At 47.2% G+C, this 19,938-nt stretch overlaps 1 protein-coding gene and 1 long non-coding RNA gene across 5 annotated transcripts in view; one reads left to right on the forward strand and one right to left on the reverse strand.

Moving 5' to 3' along the window:
• LOC310699462 overlaps positions 1-19,938 on the reverse strand; it is a 222,481-nt gene that overhangs the window by 71,552 nt on the left and 130,991 nt on the right. The window lies entirely within an intron of this gene.
• RAB37 (RAB37, member RAS oncogene family) overlaps positions 1-19,938 on the forward strand; it is a 69,345-nt gene that overhangs the window by 30,734 nt on the left and 18,673 nt on the right. The window contains exons 2-3 of one of the 4 annotated variants that reach the window (XM_083487271.1): positions 359-469; positions 19,269-19,379. In XM_083487271.1, coding sequence (XP_083343397.1) covers positions 359-469; positions 19,269-19,379 — 222 coding nt within the window. Of the gene's footprint in view, positions 1-358; positions 470-12,797; positions 13,282-19,268; positions 19,380-19,938 lie in introns of those variants that run through there. The other 3 variants (XM_083487270.1, XM_083487269.1, XM_083487268.1) reach the window with 3 other exon arrangements.

Here is a 19,938-nt window from a genome sequence, read left to right on the forward strand (position 1 = left end):
ATTGGCTGCAGGAAGCTCCTGCAGCCAATTGGAAGCCGCGGAATCCCCATCGGACGTTCGGCTTCCAAAAGAATGTTTGCAAACCAGAACACTCACTTCTGGGATTGCGGCGTTCGGGAGCCAAAACGTTCAAGAACTAAGCTGTTTGAAAACAGGTATGGCTGTATTTACTTTGCTTCTCCCCCTGAAATATTCCTGTGGGTGTCGTGCTCAAACCCATGTCTAACCACGTCTCTCCAATATTACAAAGTTACCAGTTAATTTGCTGCCAGCATTTGTACACTGAGAACAGAGAAATGCGGCCTCGGCCCTTTTAATTCGGATGCTAACCTGATATTTTTTTGTCTGATTCCCGCAGACTATCCTGGTTGGAGACAGTGGAGTTGGGAAGACATCACTGCTGGTTCAGTTTGACCAGGGCAAGTTCATCCCAGGCTCTTTTTCAGCAACTGTGGGCATCGGATTTACCGTAAGGGCTACTCGGCTACTCTAGGCATATTTGAGAATGGTTACTTAAATGATGGCAGATCTTTACTAAACAAGAAGTACAGACATCTGGCTTCCTATGCAATGAAGCCCAGCAGATGGTGGTAGCAAATTAAATCGAAGACTGCATCATCGGGAAACTGGCCTAAACACCAGGATGGTACACTTATTTATGGGGTTCCAGATATCTCTACATTGGGGATAAGAAATCTGTGGTCCTATGGGTATTATTAGGGATACGGGTGGCGCTGTGGTCTAAACCACTGAGCCTAGGGCTTGCCAATCGGAAGATCGCCGTTTGAATCCCCGTGATGGGGGTGAGTTCCCGTTGCTCTGTCCTAGCTCCTGCCAACCTAGCAGTTTGAAAGCACATCAAAGTGCAAGTAGATAAATAGGTACCGCTCCGGTGGGAAGGTAAACGGCGTTTCTGTGCGCTGCTCTGGTTTCGCCAGAAGTGGCTTAGTCATGCTGGCCACAGGACCCGGAAAAACTGTCTGCGGACAAATGCCAGCTCCCTTGGCCAGTAAAGCGAGATGAGCGCTGCAACCCCAGAGTTGTCCGCGACTGGACTTAACTGTCAGGGGTCCTTTACCTTTTATGGGTATTATTAGACTCCAGTTCCCAATAGCCTCAGCCAGAAGGGTCAGTGTCCAGGGATGATGGGAGCTGTACCAACAGAAGTTGGTGGGAGGACCCAGAACCTGCTCAGTATACCAAATCTATGGCTGTCCTGGACAGAAGTTCTCTACACCATCCCTCACCCAGTCCTAGAACTCTGTGCTGTTCCTGCTATTTTCCTTCATTTTCTTCATTCCTTTCCTCTCACCCCTGTTGCCACCATTGCAGCTGATGAAGTTGGTGCCTCGTGAGGCTCTTCCTAGATCCATTAGAAACATGGAGGAGGAGTCCTTCCATGTTGCCAGCCAGTCAGAGCACACAGCCTAGATTAACCTAATCGCAGCACAGGTGGTTGACCCCGTGGAAAGGGCAGTAATAAACATTGGAAAGTTTCTGTCCGATTCTTCCCCTTTCCATCATCAGCCCCTACTAATGAAACAGAAGAAAAAGAATGAGCACAGAAAGGACTTCCACTTGCCTTATCGCTATTCGTCTGTGTGTGTGTGTGTGTGTGTGCGTAGTACCATCAAAGTGCAGCACATTGTCAATTATTTTGTCTGTTATTATATATTTACCATTGGGAGCATCAGACACATTTTCTGCCTTAGGCACCAACACACACACACACACACACACACACACACACACACACTTGTTTATTTAACATTTGTGTGTGCGTTTATTTATTGAAAACGTTTCTGTACCACTCCTCATCAGTAATACTAGGGAGGCAATATGTACAATGCCATTCCAATAAAATATGTACAAAGCAATATGTACAATGCCATTCCAATAAAATCAGCACATGAAAATACAATGGAATGCATTATAATCCATAGCAGACCAGTCAGATACCACTCACAAACCCTCACAAATGCCTGGGTGGACAGATGGGCATCATCTGCGTAAATCGCAGAGGGAGAAACGGAGCCCAGCAGCAGAGGACAGAGGAAGCTGCTTTATACTGAGCCATTGGTCTCTCGCACTCAGTATTGCATACGGACTGACAGCAGGAATTTAGACAGGAATCTCTCCCAGTCCTAGTTAGAGATGCCAGGATTCGACCTGGGACCTTCTGCATCCAGAGCAGATGCTCTGCCACTGAGCTGTGACCCTTCTCCTAAAAGAGGAGGTCTATTGCCAGAGAATAGGTGAAAGGAAGGCCATTCAGTTTCAGACCCAAGGAAACTTTTTATGGATACTTCTAGAGAAGAAAGGGCTGCTTAACCCTACCCATTGCCCAGCCCTTTCCCACTGCAATTGCCACCCGCAAACCGCTCCCCCCCCAATAACATTCCAGGTGCATATTTACCCCTGCAAATATCTACCTGGAGCCCCACAAGAAGACAAACAGCCCTCTGTGTGTTGGGGGAACAGGAACTGGGGGTTGTATCTGACCAAGTCATTAAATAGGGCCACAGGTGGCGCTGTGGTCTAAACCACTGAGCCTAGTGCTTGCCGATCAGAAGGTCGGCAGTTTGAATCCCCACGACAGGGTGAGCTCCCATTGCTCGGTCCCTGCTCCTACCCACCTAGCAGTTTGAAAGCTCATCAAAGTGCAAGTAGATAAATAGGTACCGCTCCGGCGGGAAGGTAGACGGCGTCTCTGTGCGCTGCTCTGGTTCACCAGAAGCAGATTAGTCATGCTGGCTACATGACCCGGAATCTGTATGCTGGCTCCCTTGGCCAATAAAGCGAGATGAGCGCCGCAACCCCAGAGTCGTCCGCGACTGGACCTAATTGTCAGGGGTCCCTTTACCTTCCTTTAAGTCATTACATGCATGGAACAACTTCCACTTGTGCACAATGGAGCGCCGTCTCCTTCCCCTGCTCAGCCACCCTACCCAACCCGCCAGCTGTCTGGAGCAAATTCAAAGGAAGTGCGGGTGAGAAGGGGGTGAGAAGGGAGGGGAAGTTCCATTAAGCAGCTAAAAATTGTTCCACTTTCCATCACACACACATGCAGAAACGTCTACCAAAAATTGCCCCCTCATAAATCTTCTTTTCCTTAACGGACGCAGCACCCTGGATTTTTATGCACATGCCATGTGTAAGCCCCCTCAAGCACATATTATTTTTGCTAAATGGTTTTCTAATTGGCTTATTTCTGCTTCTGCCACGATGTATTCAGTATAGGCCATGCCTCCCCCCCCCCCCAAAAAAGCACCCTCGTCGTTGTTTTTCATTGTTTGGTATCTTGCAGCAACACCATGCCTGAGCCGCGATGGCGTGTCCCACACACAAGGTGTTCTTTAATAACACACCTAGCAAAACTAAGTGATAAGAGCAGTGCTGATGTATGCAAAGCTCTCCCAGTGACTGGGATAAACAGGGCAGAAGGCACATTTGTGCCACTTTGCCAGCCATTGCTTCACACCCCGAAATGTGTGGCTAGCTAGAAAGTGTCTTCACTCGAGGCACCCATGATGCACAGCAACCACCTTGTGACCTGCTATATATGTTGTTTCCGTGTGTGTGTGTGTGTGTGTGTGTGTGTGCACGCACAAAAATCTCCCTCCTGTCAACCTGTCTGAGAAGGATGAGTGACCAACTCTAAAACCGGCAGGATAAGCTCATACCCTCCAACATTTCTCTGATAAAAATAGGGACGTCCTATTCTATTATTGGGGGCGTGGGTGGCGCTAGGACAAGAGCCTAGGACTTGGCAATCAGAAGGTTGGCGGTTCGAATCCCCGCGACGGGGTGAGCTCCCGTTGCTCAGGCCCTGCTCCTGCCAACCTAGCAGTTTGAAAGCACATCAAAGTGCAAGTAGATAAATAGGTACCGCTCCGGTCCCGACTGGACCTAATGGTCTGGGGTCCCTTTACCTTTACATTATTATTATTATTAGTAGTAGTAGTAGTAGTAGTAGTAGTATTATATCCCATCCATCTGACTGGATTGCCCCAGTCACTCAGGGCAGGTTCCAACATATGTAAAAATGTATTAAAACTTTGAACATTTAAAAAAACTTCCCTGGACATGGCTGTCTTCAGATGTCTTTTAAAGGTTGTATAGTTAATTATCTCCTTGACTCAGTGGTCGCATAACTCTAGGCCCTCCAACATCTCTCCGGTGAATATAGGGATGTCCTATCATGCCCTCCAACATTTACCCAATGAAAACAAGGACATCCTAAGGGAAAGTGAGACATTCCAGTATCAAAACAGAAACTGGGATGGTATTTGTAAATCCCGGACTGTCCCTGGAAAATAGGGACATTTGGGAGGTCTGTAAGCTTAGGCCTTTTAAAGTCTGAACTACTGAACCATCCACTATTCAAGGCAGTTCACCTTCCGAAGAGACCCCTAGGGGAGAAGAAGACAATCTGAGGCCTGCCTATCATTAAAAAAAAAAAATTAAGAAACATTAAAAATACCCCACAGTTTTTAATGCTTGACAATTTATTATGTTTTTATATGTGTTGGAAGGCACCCATAGGTGCTGAGGATACCCAGCCAAATGGGCAGGGAAACAAACAAACAAACAAATAAATAAATAAATATTTTTATTCCAAATGAGACAGATGACCCATTTACCACAAGCAAGGAATGAAACAACCACAGTGAGCAGAGATGTCCCTGGGCCCACATGGCTAGGTACATTTTCAGGATGTGTGCACACACACACACTTAGTTGTGCATAAATGGCTTTCATCTTTTCATTATTTAAATCTTGTATTTAAGTTGTATTTTAATCAATAGTTTTTATACCTGGTGTTAGCCGCCCTGAGCCCAGTCTTGGCTGGGAAGGGCGGGGTATAAATAAAATTTATTATATTATTATCTTTTGCCACTGAATGACAGGTACAGTGGCCCTTCATGGCAGGCATCAGACCCAGGAGAGGACTTGAGGAAAAGGCCAAACATTTCCTAGGCCAGAACATGGCTGCTCTACGTGTCACCACTTGGGTCTGGCTTGGGGGGGAAGAATTGGGAGACAGAGAAGGAAAGGGTGATGGAGGCCCATCTCCCTCTGCCCCTGATTGGCTAGAGTCAAGTCACGTGTCAGCTTCCTGCTCTCACCAAGTAGCCAGTGGCGTAGCGTGGGTTGTCAGCCCCCGGGGCAAGGCAAGTAATTTGCGCCCCCTAACCCGTGGATTTGCGCACCCTAACCCTAACCCCCAGATGTTGCGCCCGGTGCGGCCGGGCCCCTCTGCACCCCCCACACTACGCCACTGCAAGTAGCCCTTGGCCCTTTGAGGAGTCCTGCTTAACTGCTGCTCACACCGTGTTCCTGCCTTGTGATCCTAGCTTGCCTGCCTTGCCTTGCCTTGCCTTGCCCTGCCTCCTCGCCTTGTCCGTGCCTTTTGCTTCCTGCCTTTCCTCCTCTCCTGCCTGGATGGATTCCACTCAGCCTTGGGCTCCATCGGCTGCTTGTGAGCAAACATCGCCCCATCCCAGAGGCACCCTGCACAGCACACCAGCCAGGTCTGTAACCTTCCTCTTCCACAGCCCAAGATGGTGGCACTTCTTGCGCTGCTCTGGGAAACAGTGGCATGGCGTGGGGTGGGCTGCAGGGGCGCCAAAAATTGTTAGGGATGGGAAGTTTCAACACCTGGTGCTGCCTCAATACAGCTACGCAATTACATCGCTTGGCTCCGTTGAAAACAGCTTCTTCATGCAAACCAGGAAGTGGCCTTTCCAGACAAGGGAACAACTATTCTTTTATTATCTCTGTGGTTGCAATCTCCTGGGTGATGCGGATGCTGTTAGATAATTGAATGTGCATGATGTGTACTCTATCTGTTTCCCTCCCTCCCAGCCCCGGGTGCTAGCAACCCACGTTACGCCACTGCTGTGAAATGCCTCATAGCTATAGGCTCTCTCATCCCACAGCTTTATTAAGAAGGCCTTTTCAAAAACCAGGGGGGGGGGTGTGACATGACATGAGTAGCATTTCCTGGTGTTGTTCCATCCAGATGTTTTGGGATGCATGTCCCTCCATCCTTGACCGTTGGCTACACTGACTGAGGCTTATAGAAGCTGTGGTCCAAAAACATCTGGAAGGCACCAGGCCAGGGGGAACTGCTTTTTGGGCCTATCTGTTGAAGGCCACCATCCCTGGCACCAATTCCCATAACTGCATAAACAGTGTAAATGTACCATGTTCACAGTCCGTTTGTAGGTGATTTCTTCTGTTATACTCACCCAGATTCCAAATATGGTATGTGACGTATTTTCTTCTTTGATATGGTCACGGGAGTCACTCCAGGATTGTTAATTATAAATGGCTATCTCATAACCTTTACCCATTGCTTGTCTTACTGTTTGATGAAAAGTAACAAAGGAGAGGAGGACACAGGTGGCGCTGTGGGTTAAACCACAGAGCCTAGGGCTTGCCAATCAGAAGGGTGGTGGCTCGAATCCCCGCAACGGGGTGAGCTCCCGTTGCTTGATCCCTGCTGCTGCCAACCTAGCAGTTCGAAAGCACGTTATGTGCAAGTAGATAAATAGGGACCGCTCCGGCGGGAAGGTAAACGGCGTTTCCGTGCGCTGTTCTGGTTTGCCAGAAGCGGTCACATGACCCGGAAGCTGTATGCCAGCTCCCTCAGCCAATAAAGCGAGATGAGCGCTGCAACTCCAGAGTCGGCCACGACTGGACCTAACGGTCAGGGTTCCCTTTACCTTTACCTAACAAAGGAGAGACCTTTCCCCTTTCTGGCTGAGTGAAGGGAATGAAATCAGCAGAGTAATTTGCAACAAATGTACGATTAGATTGCTTGCTAGAGGGAGGGGTAATTTTGGCAAAAATATTTTTTCCCTGTGGAAGAACATTTTTGGGAAAAGTTATGGTAGAATGCAAAAGCTGTTGTCACTATTAATTGAATTGATTAAATAGTTACTTTTTAAAGGACCATGGCTCATTTCTGCAGAAATGCTGCTATTTGAGATAGTCAACAAACACATAGGACCTGGAAGAAAATGTGTGGAGTGCTCCTTTTCAGGATGCTAGCGAACTGTGCCCTTTTCAGGAAAACTCCATTTAATTTCCTTAAACCTCCCCCCCCCCAATCCCCCAGGTTTTTCTTCCAACCCCAGTTAGTCATTGTTCAGCAGTTACTAAACATGTTCTGCTGTCATTGGGGTGTTTTTGCCTCTAATTTGTTTTAGTAAACTTTGCAAACCTTAGACTTCCCCCAAGGCTGCTGATATCTTCCTTTAGTGTGAGGAAGATGCTGTTTCGGTTACATGAGGTTCCTTGCTCCCAGAATGAGTTGGCTATCAAAATATACAGTACTGTACTGTACTGTATAGGATAAATTCTGAGAGGCTCTGAAGCGCAAGCCTGCCCCCTTGTGGCAATTTTAGGAAAAATAGGTTTGATCTTGAGAATTGCGTTTTCAACTCACTTGAAGGTATTTATTTATTTATTTATTCATTCATTCACTCATTCATTTCATAAAATTTATACACCACTTGATTGTTTTTTAAAAAAAAAACTTCAAAGTGGTTTACAAAAAGAATAAAATGATAAAATTATTGGTAAAAGCAATTGAAAGCAATTATTTATTCAAAATATTCAAAAAATAAAATAAAATCAGCCTGTCACTTGCTACCATCCATGCTATGTGGGACACAGAAAAGAGCCTCTCCTGCTTATTGTAGAGAGCAGGCGGTAAAATAAAAATAAGTGTTGTTCAGCCAATAAAAAGGCAACGAGCCAACCCACAAGCCCCAAAATCTAATAAATCACATGTCTCTGGAATAAAAGGCATTGTACTGTCAAGGAAGCTTTCAGCAGTACAGAATGTTTTTCCCTTAAATATTTACTGGTCTTAGCAGCGTTTGTTCCAAACATGCCTATAATTCAAAATGATCACTGCCATGCTTTCACTTCCCACGCCTGCAAGAGATTAAATCAGTGGGGGTTTTTAAAGCACAATTAAAAATGAAGTTGGCAAGGCTCTTAGATGTTTCTTCTACCATGAAGGCAATTTCCCCTTTTATCTGACACAGCTAGAAGACTCCCATGGCTCACCCCATTTGTTGTAAGCCAAGAAGCTTCCTAATATTAATTAGAGTTGGGCTAGGACCTGAGAGACCCAGGTTCAAATCATCAACTCAGCCATGGGTCCTCTTGGGCCAGTTGTATCTTCTCAGCCTAGCCTACCTCCCAGAGTTATTGTGAAGATAAGATGGGGAGAAGGAGATGCATGTAATGGAAAAGAGGGCCTTCTCGGTGGTGGCACCCGCCCTGTGGAACACCCTCCCATCAGATGTCAAAGAGGAAAACAACTACCAGACTTTCAGAAGACATCTGAATGTGGCCCTGCTTAGGGAAGCTTTTAATGTCTGATGGACTATTGTATTTTAATCTTCTGTTGGTAGCCACCCACACTGGCTGAGGAAACCCAGCCAGATGGGCTGGGTATAAATAAATTATTATTATTATTATTATTATTATTATTATTATTATTATTATTATTATTATTAGCTACTTGGAAAACCACACTAAAGATCTTTCAACAGCTAAACCAAATAAATGCTAGGGGAGAGGGCTTGGTGGAATTTTAAACACCGGCTGCTTGCTCTCATAAAGGATTTCTAGTGGGGGGAAATAAAATAAAAAAACTCTTTCTTAAGGGCAGCTCTTTGCCATTTATCCATATTCAGAGTTCAGTCCTGAGCCGCATTCCAGAACCATTGAGTTCCTATGTCAAGATTCGCAATTTAATTTGTTCACAGTCCTGAGCCAGCCCAAGACATTTTGCTGCCTAAGGCAAAGAAGAACCACCCCCCTTCCAATCTTGGTGCATCAAGAGCCTGCTGGATCAGTCCAATAGCCCATGTGGTCACAGTGCCAACCAGATGCCTGTAATCATCATCACCATCATCACCATCATCATCTCCCCCCATCTGGCTGGGCTTCCACAGCCACTCTGGGCAGCTTCCAACAGAATATTAAAATACAATAACCTATTAAACATTAGAAGGTTCCCTAAACAGGGCTGCCTTCAGATGTCTTCTAAAAGTCTGGCAGTTGTTTTCCTCTTTGACATCTGGTGGGAGGGCGTTCCACAGGGCGGGTGCCACTACCAAGAAGGCCCTCTGCCTGGTTCCCTGTAACTTGGCTTCTCGCAGCGAGGGAACCACCAGAAGACCCTCAGCGCTGGACCTCAGTGTCCGGGTAGAATGATGGAGGTGGAGAACCTCCTTCAAGCGGGACGCTCCTTCAAGTGGGAAACCCACAAGCAGGATTTGAGCACAAAGACACCCCCTCACTGTGGTTTCTAGCAACTGATATTCAGAAGCATTGCTGCTTTGAACTGTGGGGGCAGAGCAGAGCCATCATGGCTAGGAGCCATTGGTAACCTCATGTGGCCTTCAACCCTGATGCCTTGAACTGGCAAAGAGAAAATGTTACTGCTTGTACTTTCTCACTTTCAGCTGTCCTGCCCTGCATGGAAAAGAGTTTTGCCATACTCCGTATCAGGGTTACGAAGCCTTTGGGCAAAACTCAGCACCTGCTTGGCTGCACAGGTGTCAGGAGCAGAAAGTTACTATTCTCTCATGAAACTGCAAGAAAACAATTTGCAGGCTCAGTGTGGAGACCATAGGTTTTTCTCTGCATTGTGGATTCCTTCATCATTGCCACTTGCGAAACGCCCATGAGAAGCCTTCACTCGTTTCGGGTGTTTCAAACACCCCATGCCAAAGGAACTATAATCTACCTTCAGTTTTCCTGATCTGATGCATTTTACATTTCTCGAATATTTTCTGCAACATTGTTACAGAGACCAGAAATACAGGTTCCTCTAGTGACGGGTAGTGGGGAATCAGGGCTAAATAGAAGGTCTTGGAGACCTGGAGAGTAGCTCGGACAAGCAAAAATAAGTAAATAAATGCATGAATGGAACATATCTGTGTGCGCCATCTCCTTATGTTTCCACGCACCATTTACTTTCTGGATAAGGGACAGGGCATTGCTGCACACTTAGGAAACAAGCCTTAAACTGCATTCCTACACGAGAGTAAGGCCCACTGAACCCGGTGGGACTTCCTTCTGGGGAGACGTATAGGAGGGCACTGTCACTTTGAACTGCACATAGTTTCTCCCTGGTTAAATTTATTTATTTAAATGGGTTTACTTTTGACAGTCACATAACCTAAGAAACCCAACCTGACCTTCTGTGTTGCAACTTCTCATTTGCACAATGAGATCTAAATTGTTAGGAGGCAGATCTGCAAACAAGTCTAAGCTGATCTGGTTTTAGAGAACTATGTATGGATTCTGATTCCTAGTCAATCATGAGAGATACAGTAGGAATTATAAACCCTGAACTACTGTACTCGACTATTCACCCTGCCACCAAACTTACTCCCAGTGCAGGACAGGATGGGAGAGGGACATGAGGCCATTCCTGTCACTGGAGATCAGCTTCATGGTTGGCAAGCTTGGCACTGGGGCCATTCTCTTCTAGATTCATCTGCAAAGCGAAACATGAGCAAAAGTATTTGCCAACCAATGCTATCCCTCATTAAGCTGGCTGAAGAAATAGGAAAAGAAATGTAAACTTGCAAGATCAGGTCATAAAGATTGTTTGTTCTCAGTCACTGACACTATAGAAAATCAAAGACAGAATTATTAGTTAAGTATACTGTTGACTTATTAATTTGGGGATATGTTAGAGAGTTTTTTTTAAGGGATTATGTTTGTTTTTAGGTTGTTTGAAGGTTGTTTTTTTAAAAATAACACTATTTTATTTTAAAGTAATAGCATTTAAAAATAATACACGTTCCAGAGTTTTTGATCTTTCATCAGCCTCTAGGTGGGAGGTACAGTTGAAGCTTGTCTACTACTTAACCTAGTAATTCTCAAAGAAGATGATCTCCCTTTAAGAGTAAGGGTGGAGTTTCATAAGAACAATGGTACCAAATACATAGGCCATGTGGATCTGCCTATGGCAGAGGTGGCTAACTGGCTGCCCTCCAGATATTGCTGGACTACAGATATTGCTGGACTACAGATGACTAACCATTGGCCATGATTTGAGTTGGAGTCCAACAATATCTTGAGGATCACTGGTTAGCCACCCGTGGCTACTTAGCCCAATACAGGATTCTCCAATATAGGAAAGAAAATGCTATTCTCTCGATATGTGGGAGTTAAGATGGTTGGGGCATTCACTGAATTGCCAAACTAGGGGCCAGGTTAGTATGATGAACAAAGCATTAGAGTTTGACAGAGGAGACCTCTGTTTAAATATTCACTCAGTTAACAGGATGAGTCACTCACTTTTGCATACAGAGCAGTTGAAAAGGTAACATGGAACTGCCTTATGTATAAAACTGAGCTCCTTGGAAGAAGGGCAAGTACACAAACGTGATAAAACCATAATTTGAAAATTCCCACGGAAGGAATGTGGCGCTTGCGTATTCTATCATTTCAATGAAACATGTGCAGATTTTAAATTACTATTTTAAAAGTAACTTTTTTATTTTATTGGAAAGAAAGCTAAAGCTTTCAGTATTTGTATGTACCTCCCTTGCTTCTCTGGCTGTATAGAAAATTGAAGCATCTGCATATCATGAATGAGAATTGAGAAAATCAATACATAAATAGATACAGGTAAAGAGGGGGTTCTTATCTGACAAAAAGGCGCTAGCATGCCACTGGCAAGCCACTATTTCCTCTTTAACGTAGACATTGTTAGAGCAGCTGAAACAACAGAACAAACACTGTGGAGAAATTATCCATTATTGACCCACCCACAAAATTCCCAGGGAGCAGTAAATCTGTTTCATGACTTAGCACCTTTCAGGATTTTGTGACTTCACAGAGCTGAATTATGTCTCTTTTGGTGCATTGACTATTTTCATATTCATCTTATTTTATTACATTGAAAGCATTTTATCATGTTCTTTTCCAAGGAACTACAAAATGGTTAACAGATTTAATAAAAGTGTTCTGTGGAGACCTGTTGCCTCAGAGTTGTCTCAGGCAATCTCCAGTTTCTGTTTAATCCCAGGGATCTGAAAATATAAAGCAATTTCCACCCAAGGGATCTTCTTCTCCGTCAGCCTGGTGAAGATGGGGAGGGGAAGAAAGTTCTGATCATAAATCTAGAATTGATTTCCACCAGCTGCAGATTTGGTGATATTTGGGTAGAATAAAATGCCTTTAGCTCTAGCCAGAGGGCTTGTGTTCTGCAATTCCCATGAACATGATTTTGTACAAAGAAAAGAACTTCACTTAAGAGATGTTAGATAAGGATATTGTTTAGGTAAGGCGATCCTTTACTGCTGTGCAAATTGAGCAAGGAATTCCTGGCAGTTCCAGAAACACACACACTTTGTTCTATTACTGGATTTCCTCAGATTAGAGAAGATTTGAATGAAATCTGAGAATTCATTTGGAATCAAATTTACTCTTTCTCAGATATTGTTTAAATGTCATGCTGCATGTAACCAAAGTCTTTAAAATAAAAAAATCTGTAGAGATCAGAGGTCAAACTGATGGAAAAGATGTGCCTCTGTGGATTTTAGATGGAAGAGGCTTTGTGTTTTAAATGCTGCTTAGTTTCACGGAAATCAATTGATCTTAGAATGGGGAATCACCCAACACATTCAACGTCAGGGTCCAGTTTCTCGGGAACTTTGGATCTTTAGCAAGTGTGCCAGACAGTAACTCCAATCATTCTTGGTGATGCTGAATGCAAGGGCCAGGAATGATCCTAGGTCCGTAGAGTTCCCACTCACGGGGTCTATTTGGAAAGAGGCGTGGGAAAGGGGGCGTCTCCCCTGAGCCACTCTCAGCAGTTACCCCCCTGCCCGATCCTTAATAAAGGGGGTAGACAAAACGTGTGCGTAAAGTTAGTAGATCCTGCGCCGGCGGGACTTGGGCGCGGTGAAGGCTCCGGCCCTGTCCCGTGAGCCGCTTTGGAACTCGCTCCGTCGGTTCCTCCCTGAGCGCAACGGCCGCCACTTCGGGGCTTGGAAAGGGGCGGTTCTGCGGGCAGCCGGGGAGGGGCGGCGGCGGCGGCGGCAGCACAAGCAGCGTGACCGGAGCTGGCCAGCCTCTCGCAGGTAGTTCCTGCTCCCTGCCCGGCCGGGGACTGAAGCCACCATGATCAGCAACGGGGCAGGCGCCCCTCCCGCGCGCAACGGAACCCCCGCGCCTCCGCTGTTGAGAAAAGCCGCTTCCCTGGGCGGTAGTTACGACGTCGCCGGCAAGGTCGGAGCCTGCTCGGGTTGGGCGCCAGGGGGCGCGAGTGGGTGTGGCGGGGAGGGAAGGGGAGGGGGCTGCCGGAGGGGAGGGGGGGCTCCACTACTGGGACGCGGGCACTGCCCTCTCGTCTTCGTCGTGGCGCACATGGCGTGCCCACTCTCTCCGGGACGTAGTTTTAAGTTTCCTCTATTCGCTGGTCGTTCTCCTTCCAGCTCTTGCCTGGGTCCCACTCTGCCAGCCAGCATCCCTGGGCAAAGAGTGGGGAGCCTTTCTTGGCACCCCTGCCAGCTTCTAAAGTGAAAGGTGCCGGTGGGACTCAGCCCTGCTTAGAAAGACACCCCAGATGTGTGGAGGTTGCTTGTAGCCATTTGGGGACCAGGAAAGTAAATTTGCACGTTCTCAAAGGCACTCTCCTTCCTGCATTCTGAAAACGAAGCGGTGACTTTAGGATCTCCAGTGAGGTGGCTGCCTCAGGTGCAGATGCTATGGGGCAGAGAACAGGCAGTTCTGTTTGAGCCACATGGCCTGCCCTCAGGTGGATGAGGGAGAACTCTGCTCCATTGCCAGTAAGAATCAACTGCCAGTCTGTACAACGGAGTGCCCTGGCTCCTGTACCTTTTGCCTGCTAAAAGTTGTAATACCTGCACAGGTGGCAGAAGTTCAACAGGTGCTGCTTTTCCAGCCTGGATTTCTACCTGTCACCCGACTTGCACCACTCTGTCAGCAAAGGTGGCTGAGCTTGCAAATGACACTGAAAACAGCCACTGGTTGGTTTCTAAGCTTCTAAGCCTTGATTGCAGAGGCCTTGCCAGTCTCTGACTGAGGCGAAACCCTGCCTCCATTTAGACATCATAGCAGGTTGTTTATAGGTTGGGGTGCTTGTCAGCTTCTCGTTCTTGAGCAACTTAAAATGAATCTCCCTGACACAGCAATGCAGTGTTCTCCTTTCCTTCAACAGAGCGGTTCCTATTCAAACCACACTCGGAGGAAGCTGCTAAAAGTGGGCTTTGTGGGGAGGTTGGTCAGGAGACGCATCTCTCAGAATGAAAGCAGCGGCAGGGGGAGGGAGAGAGAGAAGCTTTATGCAGGGCAAAGGGGTTAGCTTCCTCAAATGCAGCTTTTACATGGCTCCCCCCAGCCCAGGGGTGTGAGCTCTGGGAAACCTCTCTGCCGCAGCGACGAGGAGAACGTATTCCCAGAAAGGTCGCTGGGGTTGACTGCAGAGCCCTTTAGCTGCTGTAGTTAATTGTAGATGAGCTTTCCTCATCCCAGCACCCAGTTGAGGAACACTGCTAACAGACAAATAATCAGAGACAGCAGTATCCTCTGGTAACAGATTTGGGCGCTGGTCAAAGCTTTTCAGTGTGGCTTTCCAAGGAGTTCCTTGCAGGTGTCCAGCTTGGTCTTTGCTGTCAATTTCGTACAAAGCCAGCTTTGAACCATGAAAAGCTAACAGGGGGAATGGAAGTTCTGTCTTTTCACCTTCACAGGATGCCACTGACAAGCCACTCTCATTATGAAAAACGGTAGCATTGGAAGGCTGATGAATAGCCTGCCTTGAAAGCCTGGCAAGGCCCAGGTCTTCTGTCATCTGGGGATTCGGGTGAGCCTCTAGTAAGCTGGAGCTCTTTTGAATGCGGAGGTCATTCCCACCTGCTCCCCACCTGCCTGGCTGCCTAAGTCTTACACCCAGTCAAGGCACTACCTGCCAGCTGTCTCCTTAGTCTCACTGTTGCCCTGTCTCCTGTCCCACCAGTAGTGGGAGCCATGCAAAGGGCCAGTTCATGGGATAGCTCAGTCTGTAGAGCATGCGACTCTTAATCTCAGGGTTGTGTGTTTGAACCCCAGCTTGGGCAAAATAATAATAATCCTGGGTCGCAGGGGTTGGGCTAGTACCCTGCCCATCTGGCTGGGCTTCTCCAGGGATCCACACAGTCCCAACTCTGCAGTTCTTTGATTCTGTGTGATCACTTCTCACGGCCAGTGACTTGCTCTTGTTGCTGCTCACTTGCTTGGAGAGGGCAGCTGAACAGGCAGTGGCACAAAGGAGTAGAAGCAAAGTCAAGGATCCCTGGAGGTCGGCCACAGGCCCTGGCAGATGTCTGACAATGCAAACCCCAACATTCGCACTATATTCCCATCGCCCATGACCTTCGACAAGTCTTTGCACATTTCCAAGCTGCAGAACCACACACCTCAACCAGACATGCACCACAACCTATTGCTTCTTTCTAGTCTAATGGCGGGGGGGGGCATTGTGGGTACCAGGAAAGGCCTCTGCAAGCACATGTATTCCCACAGGCACCAAACTGGCGACCCCTGTGTTACAGAGACAGCAAAATGATGGCAGCACCCAACCCAACTCCCTGCTTACACCCTTCTCTGCACAAGTTGGTGCTCTGGGACTTGCCTCCTTCCAATAAGCATTAAAAACGGAAGGGGTTTTGTGGAGTATATGAGGTCCGGTACACGTCTGCTGCCTCTCAGCTTCTCCGGACTGTAGCAGAGTAAAACACAGTGTGTGCTGATATGTTGGCTGCGTGAACCCTCTGGCTACCATTCTAGCCTTGTACTGTGGTTCTCCAGTTGCTGTGGGTTTAAGACTGTAAACCCAGCGGCTGCTCGCGGTGTACTTGCCTATTGGTAGCATTGTGATGGAGAACACACTTAGAGATTCCATTGAGCTCATTTCCTTCTGCATTGCCTCTTGCCCTTTCCTGGCTTCTACTTCAGGCAACCTCTGAACTTCCTCAAAACCCCCTGGTTCGCACTGAGCCACACCATCCCACACGCTAGTGACCTCAAACCTTTCGGGTGGTTTTCCCTCTTTGACTCCCCAGGGGTTTGGCTCCCCCATGGACAAGTCGTCCTCATAGATTCTGCAATGTGTGAATGTGAAGCATGCCTCCTACTCATGGTGGAAATCTGTGCCTTGGGGAACGGGGCTGTATTCATTTGGAATAGGAGCAGCTCGGAAGACACTTCAAAAGTCTTGACCTCACTGTTTGCTTTTCCTGCAAGGGCTGCTGACATATCTGATCGTAGGTTTGTCCCCTAGTGACAGAAAAGAGATTGCTGTTATCTCAGAGTAGACGGGCAGAACCATTCTTTATAGGGGGATGAGCACTTGCTGATCGACATTTTTCAAAGGACACATTCCGGGGTAGGGTGGGGGGTGCATCTCTTGTTAGTCTGTTACATTGGGAACGCAAGAAAGCAAGTCTTTTTTTTTTTTTTAACGAAAGGTTTATTGCAACAGAAATTCCTGTGGTCTAGAGACCACTGGATGAAAACTGGGCTGTAGTCCATGAAAGCTTACGATAGGGTTCAGTAGGACCTGGGAAAATCCGGGTTCAGATCCCCATTCAGACGTGAAAGTGGGAAACCTTGGGCCAGCCACTGTCTCTCAGTCTAGCTCAGCAGTTCTCAATCTGTAGGTCCCCATATGTTGTTGGACTACAACTCCCATCACCCCTGAGCTCTGGCCTTGCTAGCTGCAGTGATGGGAGTTGTAGTTCAACAACATCTGGGGACCCACAGGTTGAGAAAGGCTGGCTAGCTTACTTCGCAAGGTTGTTGAGAGGATGAAACAGGAAGGAGGAGAACTTTGTATGCCTCTTTGAACCCTGTGGAAGAAAAGTGATGATGATGATAATATTATCACTATTAGTCTTTAACAACAGAGAGTTTTGTATCACTTTAAAAACTAACAGATTTTATTATAGCATAAGTTTTCATGGACTGCAGCCCATTATGCCATAATAAAAATTTTTAGTCTTTAAGGAGAGACAATACTTTTTTTCTGTTCTCCTCCTCTTCTTCTTCTTTTGCTTCTGCTGCATCAGACTAGCCAGCTACCCCCCTCGGGAAATAAGTTTTAAAGATGCCACAAGGAAGACTCCTCTTTATTTCACAGAAACAGCTCAGATAACACCTTCCTCTCCCCAGTGTAAAAAACAGACCCAGAGCTGCCAACAAAACCAGGACTTCTAAGCTGAGGTCTGTTTGCTTAGGAGGAGTGGATGCTGGCTTGCGTGTTTGCTCAGCTATCTGGCAACATGGGTGAGGCGGCTGGGGGGGGGGGAGTCCTAGATCAAACGGAGTTAGCTCATGACACGTATCACCTGGGTAAAGTGCTGTAATGGTACCTCTCAGGTGTTTATCTGAGAGATCCTCAAGCCATAGTGGAGCCTCTGTGAGCCTTGGTGGAGCCTATGTGCATTTATAGCTGCACTGACTTTTAGGGGACATTCTGCAGACAAAGGGGAAGAGAGCGAAGGGACTATTTACTGTAAACAGACTTGAGACCCTAATCACAGCCTTCTCATATATATCAGTGACAAATCTGGCTCCAGCCAAAGAAGACCTGAGATGCTGGTGTTGTTTTCCAGCTGGGCCATTGCAGATTACTTGAGGGGTTTACAAAGGCTTGGAGCTTACAGAGACTGTATTTGCTCATGATGGTGGGGGGGGGGGGACTTGCTTGGTAATGAACAAACCCTAGGAGTGTAGTAGGAGCAGCAGCACTGACCCTAGTAGGGAATTTCTTTGAAATCACAGATATGTCTTGGGTAAACTGGTCCTATGGACAGTTTATATGGAGGTAAGCCTCACACAGCCTTGTTGTCTGCCATAAAAAAACACAGAACATTCAAAACCAAAGTTGAATATGTGGCCCTGCACAGCTCCATCGGTTGTTCATAGTAGTAGAAGTCATGGAAATGAGGGCAACCAGTCAGGGAAGAGGGTTTATAACCTTCTAGTCATCCTGAGAAATAAGAGATGATTACAAATGTGCAAGAGAGGCCTGGAACTCCAGAGAATTGCGGGCTTGGTGCCCCTCAAGATTGCTCACCTACAGGCAGAAGATTACACGTCCCAATGCACAGTTCTTGAGATAGCATGGAAGGTAGGAAGACTTCTTAGGACCTCTTGGGAGGTCATGAGAAGATCCCTGTTAGATCAGGGCAATGTCCATCTAGCCCAACATCCTCTTCTCAAAGTGGTCCACCAGATACTTGTGAGAAGCTCAGAAGTTAGTACTGAATGCAACAGCACTCTGCCCCCCTGTCATTCCCAGCAGATGGTATTTAGAGCCATACTGCCTCCTACTGTGAACCCAGAGGGACCATGGCTTGGTCATAAAGCCCCAGACCATCACTTGCAAGCTTTGTTGTTGTGGTTTAGTCATTTAGTCGTGTCCGACTCTTCGTGACCCCATGGACCAGAGCACGCCAGGCACTTCTGTCTTCCACTGCCTCCTGCAGTTTGGTCAAGCTCATGCTGGTAGCTTCGAGAACACTATCCAACCATCTCGTCCTCTGTCGTCCCCTTCTCCTTGTGCCCTCAATCTTTCCCAACTTCAGGGTCTTTTCCAGGGAGTCTTCTCTTCTCATGAGGTGGCCAAAGTATTGGAGCCTCAGCTTCAGGATCTGTCCTTCCAGTGAGCAGTCAGGGCTGATTTCCTTCAGAATGGATAGCAGTAGCATTAAGGCAGGGAAGCAAACAGGTTTCAAGGAGCTGACAGCATTCTGTTGCATGTGTCCCATGTTGAGGAATAGCCACTGTCAACATTGTGAGGCTGACCCAGAGAAGTCTAACATGAGAGTGGAGATTAAGTTTTTCCTGATTGTTTTGCTGCTGTTGGCTGACCTCCTGGCTTGCTAGATTAGATTTCCCCACCATCTAGCGATCCAGGGGGGAAGCTTATTTAAGTGGAACTTCAAATAGGTCTTCGAAACAATAGGGCATTGGCCCCGTTATGTAACACCAGGAGCCAAGCAGTCAGCCAGGAAGTGAATCTGACTCTTGAAACAGCAAAGAGCAGCTTGCTCTTGTGTTTGCTTGAGCTTGGCATCCCTGCCCAGGCCCTGGACCTCAGAGCACTCAGCTCTTCCTCCTCCTCCTCCTCTTTCCCATCGACTTCCCAGCTCCCACCGAAGGTATGTGCTGTCCCTTGCACTATTAATGGGCTTTTGCACCCCATGTTGTAGGTGATGCTGCTTGGAGATTCAGGCGTGGGGAAAACCTGCTTCCTCATCCAGTTCAAAGACGGGGCCTTCCTCTCTGGGACCTTCATAGCCACTGTCGGCATAGACTTCCGGGTGAGAGCACTACAGCTGCCAACGAATGCAGAGAGATGCTTCTGTTACAGCGCAGGGAATGGCTGCCCCTACTGAGATCATGTTAATTGCATAGATTTTTTTTAAAAAAATGTAATCTTATGTGATTGGGGTTGTAGCAAGCAGGGAGGGGTTCTCTAACCCTTTCCTCCTCAGCTGTGATCCCAATTAAAATTGCTACCGCCACCCCTCTGCCATACGCACTGCTGGTAGTGATGGGAATGCATAGCTGCCATTAGGACCAACTGCAGAGCAGGGAGGGGATTTCCACTAGGATAGTAGCAGGGGAGGAAACACCCCGTTCCCTCTATGTCAGGGGTCCCCAAAATAAGGCCCACAGGCCGGATAAGGCCTGAGGGACTTGTTTATCCGGCCCGCGGCGACCCCCACCACCCACTGCCTCCGCCCGCTCTTACCGGTACTGCGCTGCACGGGTCAGAGGAGCACTGGAAATAGCTTGCATGCATGTGCAAGCCTTATTTCCACATGTGCAAGCCTTATTTGCACATGTGCAAGCATTATTTCCTGTGCACATCCAGGT

Source organism: Podarcis liolepis (genome assembly GCF_965112155.1).
Source record: "Podarcis liolepis genome assembly, chromosome: 2".
Taxonomy (NCBI): Eukaryota; Metazoa; Chordata; class Lepidosauria; order Squamata; family Lacertidae; genus Podarcis; species Podarcis liolepis.